The sequence below is a fragment of the Salvia hispanica genome, chromosome 3 (assembly GCF_023119035.1).
Source record: "Salvia hispanica cultivar TCC Black 2014 chromosome 3, UniMelb_Shisp_WGS_1.0, whole genome shotgun sequence".
Taxonomy (NCBI): domain Eukaryota; kingdom Viridiplantae; phylum Streptophyta; class Magnoliopsida; order Lamiales; family Lamiaceae; genus Salvia; species Salvia hispanica.
Genome location: NC_062967.1, coordinates 42,113,988 through 42,122,655, shown reverse-complemented (window position 1 = coordinate 42,122,655; position 8,668 = coordinate 42,113,988). Strand labels below are relative to the sequence as shown.

Here is an 8,668-nt window from a genome sequence, read left to right as displayed (position 1 = left end):
TTATTCTCTTTATCAGCAGAGCTTCTCCCTCTCCGCCTCGAACCACCGCCGGAAGCCTGCACAGCTCCGCCTCCACCGCCCATTTCTGCCACTCTTCCTATCTCCTCATCACTCTCCATACCTTCATCAAGTATAGCAAACCCCCCAATTTAAACGCCATATTGCATTTGATGCATTTTCACAAATCAATTGGAATCGGAACTAGTTAATTGCGTATTGCATGATCCAATTTTACAAATCCAAGGAAAAAAGGAATAATTAGGTCGAATTGAGGATAGTAGACCTTCTTTGACTTCAATGTTGAGAGCTGAGCTCGAAGATCTCTCGCTGCAATGGAGCTGGCAGTGGTAGCTGCCTCCTGCATTTCTTCTGTCGCAATCAGCATAATCAGAAAGCGAAGAATTTAGAAAGAGAATTAGAGATGGATGAGATATTTGCGAAAAAGAGCGGGACGTAAAATATCACAGTGGAGAAAATCTAAGGTACAGCAACCGTTGGATTAGATTTTATCTGACGGATCAGAACTAGTGTCGTGGCTGATTACTAGCCATGAGGTGTTTGATTAATCGAACTAGGATGGGTTGCAAACGCGGTTAAATATCTGCTGTTGGATTGAGATATGATCAACGCTAGGCAGGAGTGCTACGTATCTCTATTATTTGCTGGCTACGAAAGGAAAGGTTGCAATTTCAATTTTACATAAACAGAATATAACATAAAGAATCCATGTTTTATAATTTAAGGATATTCAAATTCATCTCTGTAACCAGTGCATACAGATTAATTATAAATATTGACATCAAATAATATCTACCTTATAATATAGACGTGTGAAATTAGGGGTGGGTAGGTAAGGTATACCTTACCGAAACCACCATACCGTATACCTTACCGTAAATACGGTATGTGAAAAAGTCATACCTTTACTTTGCTAAAGTTTTCGGTATGATAAATTTTTATACCGATACCGTACCTCATTTTCGGTATATACCGTACCGAAGTTCGGTATACCTTACTTTTGCGGTATACCTGACTTTCAACATCAATTAAAATAGAAAATTAGAGTTTTAAAATATTATTTATAATTTATAATTTTAAAAATAAATTAAATATAATTTATTCATAATTATATTTATATTTCACAATAGATTTTATAATTTAAAAATATATAAAATATATTTTATATATAATTGTGTTTATATTTTTGTGGTATATACCTTAATTTACGGTATATACCGAATTTCGGTATGCAGCGGTATACCGCGGTATTTGAAAATTCATACCGTTACCTTACCGGAATCTTTCGGTAAGGTATCATACCATACCGAAAGTCACGGTATACCGAAAATTCGGTATTTTCGATATTTTTTCGGTACGATAAGGCCGGTATTTCGATATTTTTTCCCAGCCCTATGTGAAATTATAGGATTAATTGCTAATGAAATTCAAGCATTTTACCATTGTTGCAAATGAAACACATTTTTATAAAACTTTCAAATCAAATAAAAGGCTTTGATTTGTACCAACTTATTTCCAGCGTCTTGTGATGAAAGTGAAATCAATATTGTTCAATGTCCATTAATTGTAGTAATTTCGGAATTGATTAACTAAAAAATATATTTAAAAAAATCTTTAATTTCTTTGGTTGAAAGAGAGATCACAAGCTTGTCAATTATCATTTGAACAAATTCTTTCTTCAAATCTGAACAAAACAGAGTTCAAAATAATTGTTGGCACAAAATATTTTGGTTTACCTTTTCACTTGTGCACAAAATTCCCTACACTTTTCTGATTTCTCCCAATTTACACATACAACAAAAAATCCGTTTTTTTTAAAGTGTAAAAAATTCACCTAAATCTTCAAGATTCAGTATATCACAACCCGAAGGAGCCCCGGCCGAGGCTCGGTGTAGTTGAGGCCCTCCTCCTCCAGGAGATACTGTTGCACAGCAACACGAAGTCTAGCAGGCGTGGGTGATCCCCTCGTGTGATGACCAGCCCCAACACCAATGGAGACGAGCACACGTTGGTCCACTGACCTCGCTGCATTCCTCAGAATGGCAAGCTCGCGTTTGAGTACAAAAATGGCCTCGGTCACGTTTAGACCATGTAGATCGATTATTTGCTCTGTCCCATTCGTTACATCCAAATTCCTGACATTAATTATCAGTAGAACTCTCATCAAAATTGTAAACGAACAAACAAGAACGAGAGGAGCATACATGCTAGTGATACGGAAAAAGCAAACCTTTGATGAAAGAATGACTCTTGAGCGTCCCCTTTGACTGCTTTCATCTGCAGATCATGCAGCTGTCCGAGAATGCTCAGCTCCTTGGCTAGGGTCTTGTTACCAGCAAGGTGTGCTTGTCGTGCCTGATGGTCTCATTTAATGGTTTGAGATGTTATTACTCATACGAATCATTTATGATCACAAACACAACTCAATCTGTTCATCTTCCAACACTACGCAGGCAGAGGGAAGGAAAGAAGGCTTTTACCTGCTCAATATATGTATTCTGCGCGCGTACATGATCGCGGGGTTCCTCTCGTTTCTCAGAATACATGTTTGCTGCCATCTCGACAAAGTTTTAGCACATATACAGGCACAAGATATTTCTTCACAAGTAAAAAAGTTAGTTAAGCCTCCTAATATTACCATATGATAATCCAGTTTGAAGCCTGGCCGGAGAAGTAAGAGGCGATCCCCGACTTTGCAACCTATCACCATAAATGCTGTTCGTCTGACCACTATTATAGGCGCTCGCCAGAACTTGTCTAGCATCTGAAGAACCGTTTCTGTCATACTTCCATATGCTAGACTCTTGAGATGCTGTTCTCCTTGCAGCTGGAGAAAAATGTGACGATGGGATGGTCGAGAAGGATCTCACTTGCCGTGAACTATCAGTAGACCAATTAGGGCTGACATTTTGCTGATATTCACCAGCAAGCTTTCTTGGACCATTTGGGACACGGAGAGGAGGAAGATTCGAGGCGCTGATATTTGGGGTGGAGAAAGCCTTTGAACTAAGAGTCTGAGTCGAACCTCCATCAACACGGAGCTGCATGATTACAGTTTATAATGAAAAATACGTGCAAAAGTAAATGGCAAAGGTATCGATGCCTCATCAAGATCACAATACAAATGAACCTTGCTAGAAAAGAGATCAAATAACCCTCAAGAATTAAATGAGTGATGAAAATATTAGTTGGGCTCATACAAATATACACGTGATAAAAACGAAAACTATCTTAAACGAGTAGTATCTGTCGGAAGATCTCTGTTCTTCTCAATATATTAGCCACACTAAGATTGCTCGAGTACTAGAGATTACCTAGTAGGATTCACACAACGAACTTGCATAATTCTCACCAAAAACGACACCACAACAGGTTGCAAGTCACGCAATATCATCAGTGAGGCCTACCTCGAGCTGAGTAAGCACATTGATTGTCAGGTTCAGATCACCTCCATTAGACAAATACGCATCTGCAATGCTTTCAGCAGAGAAATATGGAAACTGTGAGGCTAAAAACTCAAGACGGCACAAGTCTGCATTGTCCAACAATTGCTCATTAGACATTTCAGCCACGAAAGCTTGATTCATGTTGCCATTATAAGGATTCCCTTCTGCTGTAAGAAGCTGATCAGTGCCACTGCGAACTTGCCTGTCCCAAGGTTTAGCAAGAGACGAATGAAAACATTCGCCAATGGATGAGACGGGATATCTCAGCTTTCCAGCACGAGGGTTACCAATACCATCTAAGGGATGAAGAGAAAATGCTTGCTGTTCTTTCAACGCAAAGCCACTGTTTGTTGGAGACGTATACCTTGAGGCTTCGTTGGAATCGTTATCTATCCCCATCACCTTGAAGTCAGGAGTAATGTCGTCAGGGAGCTGGTGAGACCAGTACTGCTGCGCCTCTTCTTCAGAGTTGGAGTTATTCGAAACTGATGACTCTGATCTATCTAACACAGATTTCCCCGAGGTGGTGAATTTCGGGGGCGTGTCTAGAATCTTCACGTTCGCAGCCTGTGACCTGAGAGAAAATGGGACGAACTCTGCAGCATTTGGATTCAAAGTTGCTTCAGCACTGAGCTTCTTGTTAGCTACAGAAGCACCCATTGCCGACAAGCTCATTGTATTCTTCTTCTCCCTTCTCAGTTTCAAGATTAGGTAAGAAAACGAAACTCTGTATAAACAAAGCAAATCCTTCTCAAATAACTGAACTGGTAATATTGAGGATATGTTGGCCAAAACCTACACATATAAATAGATACATAATCTAAAGTAACACATTAAGCCTTGCAATTTGAACATCATTTTATTGATTCCCACTGCAGCAGCCAACGGCCTATGCACATAAGTCGAACAGTTCAACGATCAACGAAAGTATATTTCGTCTTCTTGTTAAGACATTCATCAACCACACAATTAGAATGCATAAAATCATTAGAAAAGTGTAATTGCAGAATGGAAGAACAAGCTACCTCAACCACAAAGGTTAAACAACAAACACATAACAAAAGTGCCTAATTATAACATACACAGTAAAAAAAAACATGGTAAACTCGGTAAAAAAAAGATCCCAACAACTGATATCTGGAAATAAACAAGAATTCATCACTAGCAATAACTATGAACCAAACCACAACACGAAATAAAATTTATTCAAATGAAGTTCAGGAAATTCAGCAAAGCGAAAAACCCAAACAAAAGAAACAATTTTGCAGTTAGATCTCCAAGAATTGGAGCAAAAAACTAACAAATTACATACAGCTAAAAACCAAAATTTAGGGATAACAAGAAATATATGGTGATAAATATGGGTTTGGTAGCTCACCTTGGCGAAGAAGGTCTATTGTCAAAACCATGTTAAATCCATCCAAAATCAGAAATTGGGGATTAGAAATTGAAGCTAAACGAGATAGGATTTAGATGGTAAAGAGTGATTGGGCTATTGAGTGTGTATGCGAATCTGTGTAATCACAGAAAAAGAGAAAAATCTATCGATACTTGTAGTATTTCTTATTTCTCGAGTATTAGATCATAAATCCATGATTAATCGTTGTAAATAAGTTGAATTATTTAGTTAAAAATAATAGTACTCCGTAAGAGCATCTCCAGAGGTAAATGGAGAGGTAAACTAATATAACTACCATATTTACCTTTTCATCGTGAAAAATTATTCTCCAAAAGGAGAGGTATTTGAGAAGGTATTATACCTTTTTCCATTTTGAAGAGGTATCTTTACCTCTCCATCAATGGAGAGGTAAAATCATATAACTATCATATTTACCTTCTTTTCATAAAAAATCATTCTTCAAGGGGGAATGTATTTGAGAAGGTATTACACTTTATGCTTTTTTAATGCTTTTGTACTATTATTTTATTTTTTTTAACTGATATACCTTTCTATATACTTTTTATCCTTGAAGTTGATTGATTTTTACAAAGGTATATTGCACTTTTTGAGAAGGTATAAACATAATATACCCTTTTCATTTACCTTCTCTCCTTAGAGTTGCTCTAAGCTAGTATTAAAAGAGACCTTAAATTTTGAGATGGGAGTAGACACACATAATTTTTAACCAAATTTTCCTAGGGCATTCACAATTGGAGCATTAAATCTGAAGCTCATCCCAGAGCTTATCTCCATTTTCTCCATTTTCATTTGGCACGTCAGCAACTCATCTAAAAACTCATTTTCTTAGCAATGATAGTCCATCATAGAGCCTATCTCATTTCGACACTAACACTATTTTCTTTTATTTTTAATGTCAATGTCTAAATAACTTAAATTATAATAAATTAATTCTCTATTCACATTTTTTTCTCACACATAATTAAGGATGAAGTATTTGCTGAAAAAAAAATTATAAATTAATTTATAAAAAAATATTTGAAAATCGGCATCGGCGGCACCCACAATGGGGGCCTGTCTCAGTGCCCATGGGGAGCTGAGGCAATCGCTCGGACTTGGGGCGGAGCCCTTGGTGAGTGGAGATAGGCCCCCACTCCACAATGGGGGCCTTTTAGAGCCCATGAGGTGGCCGATCGCTTGGCCCTTGCGATCGGCCACCATTGTTAATGCCTTAAGTAGTGAAAGATTCAGGTACCGTTTATATAGTTTATTCTTAATATAAGAAAAGTAAGAATTAAACATAATTGTTAGTAGTACTGACCTGTTCGTCATTAGGAGTCTCAGTTTACCATTTTAGTCAATCTGCCATTAGTAGTCCAGGTTCACTTTTACTATAAATGGTAGGTACAAATCACTTTCCACTAACTAACTTCACTTAGAGCACCCACAATAGACCTGACTAGCACTAGGACTAGCCAAAAACACCTCTTGTCATGTCTTTAGGACTAGCTACTGCACTGCCACATCACTAGGACATCCCACTGCATAATAGTGGACTAGCACTAGGACATCCCAACAAACAAAATCACAAATTCACACAAATACGAAATTAAAATTTTGACACGAATACGAGAAAAATGCAACCATTTTATATAAATTAAAAAAAAACATGGAGTACATAATTTTTAATCAAAAAATTGCTAGTACGTGCGCTAGACCGTCGGGAGCCTACAATAGCGGACAAGCGCACGTACTAGCGCCATACGCGACGTACGAGAGGTCGTCCGTCGCGCTAGTACGCCAACCGCTAGTCGGTCGCAATAGTGGACTAGCGGCTAGTCCGCGCGCTAGTCCACTATTGTGGATGCTCTTACATTCTATGTTGAAACTAGTACGAGTAATATATAAAAATAAGTCTCATATTCCACTATCTTTTCACACCTACTTTCCTATATATTTCTTAAAATCTGTGTCGAACTCAATGAAACTTCTAATGACGAACGGAGAAGGAATATTAATTCTATGATGCACTAAGACTACTCTCATCGACAACCCTCATGTATAGGTGCCCATAGTTCCGGAACCGCCGGTTTCGGTTTTGGAAATTGCCGAACCGAGACCAAACAACGAGGATGTTTCGTGGTTACGGTTCTGGTTCCGGTTCCAAGCCGACGGTTTTGCGGCGATTTTTTGCGGTTCTGAACCACCAGTTTACGGTGGATTTTTGCAGTTCCAACTCGGTTTCACGGTTTTCCAGCTATTTTTCGCGGTTCTGGCATTATTTCGGTTCAAAATTTTTTAATCTGAACCTAACCACGATTCCAAAATCGATGATTTCAATTTTTTATTGAAAATTTTTCCTATATCCTTACTTATTTTGTTACCATTTCTTATTCAAGTTATTATTTTCTCTCTATATATTTCTTTTGCATTGCTATTATTGTACTTTGATCCTAAGAATTTATGAATCCAAATTATCCATTTTGGTTTCAAAATCCTCAAAACAACTACACTCTCATGCAAATCCTAGCTCCCAAAATGTTTTGAGTTTTCAATTGTACCAGAATCCTCAAAAAAAATTTCCTGATTTTGAAGATTCTCAAAATACTGAATTTATTCCGAATTTAAGCAAAATTTATCTCAACAAATTTCTATATGCGAAAATGTCAACCGCAATTTGTTCAGAATTGCTCAACATTCCAACAAGAATCAGAACAACTCAAAATATATGAGTTGGGGTGATAAGGAAGATTTGGCGCTTATGGCTTCCCAGGTCTTTGTACCCGAGATAGTGTTCGTGATAAAAATCAAAAGGGTGAATCACTATGTGTGCGTATTCACAAATTGTAGCACGAGAGTCAAAGCAGACAATCTAGTTGAGATCCATGAAAGAAACAAGGAATCTTTGAAATGTCAATGCAAACAAACGAGTGACTGCTTGCGAAAGAGGAGTGGAATGAGCAACCGAAATATTGAGAAAGAAGCTCATAGCATCTACAAAGCAGACGGAGACAACAAATTTCAAGATTTGATAGTTTACAATGAAGTTATGAGCAAACGTCTCAAATGGAGCATTTGTGAGACAACACATGTTATTGATGACAATGAGGTTGATGGTCAACAAAGTGGCAGAAGCAAGATCTTCTGAATCTTGAGACTCGCAATCAGTGTAATAGTATTTGCTTTGTGACTTTAGCTTATGCAACTTAGTTTGGTGTGCCTTTATCAGCGTAACAGGAGTATTAGTTGGAAATTCTGTTTGAAGTTAGTTTTGTTTTGTTTCAATTATGTAATATTTAGCTTGCATCTTTAGCGTATGCAACTTAGTTTGGTGTGTTTTTATCAATGTAATAGTTTGCGTGATTAGTTTATGTAATATAAGCTTGGTGTGAAACACAATATAGGCATAGTGATAGCAGTAGCACACATAAACATAATATTTTTGATAAAATTCTTGTATCGGCAGCACAAGCGGATTAATTTACCTCAACCATCTCTTACACCATTTCCTACACAAATGAAATAACGCCATGTGGAGACTTTTTTAAATAAAAAAATAAAAAATTCAAATTTTACTATCATAATGCATCTTCTCATACACCAATATTTTATCACCATGTATATATTATTTTTAAAAAAAGAAATAAAAAACTAAAACTTAAATTTTAAACCCTGGAACCTTTTATTTATTAAATTCCCATTCAAAATCATCCAACGTGAAAAGCTTTAGCCGTCACCCCGTCTGCCTTTTCATTCATAAGTTCAAATTAAGTTTTAACTTATTCAGTTAAAAGCATATGTGATT

General features: G+C 37.1%; 1 protein-coding gene across 2 annotated transcripts; it reads right to left on the bottom strand.

Annotated features, from left to right (window-relative positions):
* Window positions 1–1,672: 1,672 nt before the first annotated feature.
* Window positions 1,673–5,006, bottom strand: LOC125215061 (polyadenylate-binding protein-interacting protein 7-like). Of its 2 annotated transcripts, none has more exons than XM_048116369.1 (6): window positions 4,843–5,006; window positions 3,426–4,259; window positions 2,657–3,059; window positions 2,499–2,569; window positions 2,249–2,373; window positions 1,673–2,153 (listed from the first exon to the last, which is right to left on the bottom strand). In XM_048116369.1, exons 2-6 carry the CDS (start codon window positions 4,137–4,139, stop codon window positions 1,868–1,870), a joined length of 1,599 nt encoding a protein of 532 aa, XP_047972326.1. In that variant the 5' UTR covers window positions 4,140–4,259; window positions 4,843–5,006; the 3' UTR covers window positions 1,673–1,867. The 2 variants fall into 2 exon arrangements, with proteins under 2 accessions (XP_047972326.1, XP_047972325.1); XM_048116368.1 differs by having other exon boundaries at window positions 3,426–4,191.
* Window positions 5,007–8,668: the final 3,662 nt, after the last annotated feature.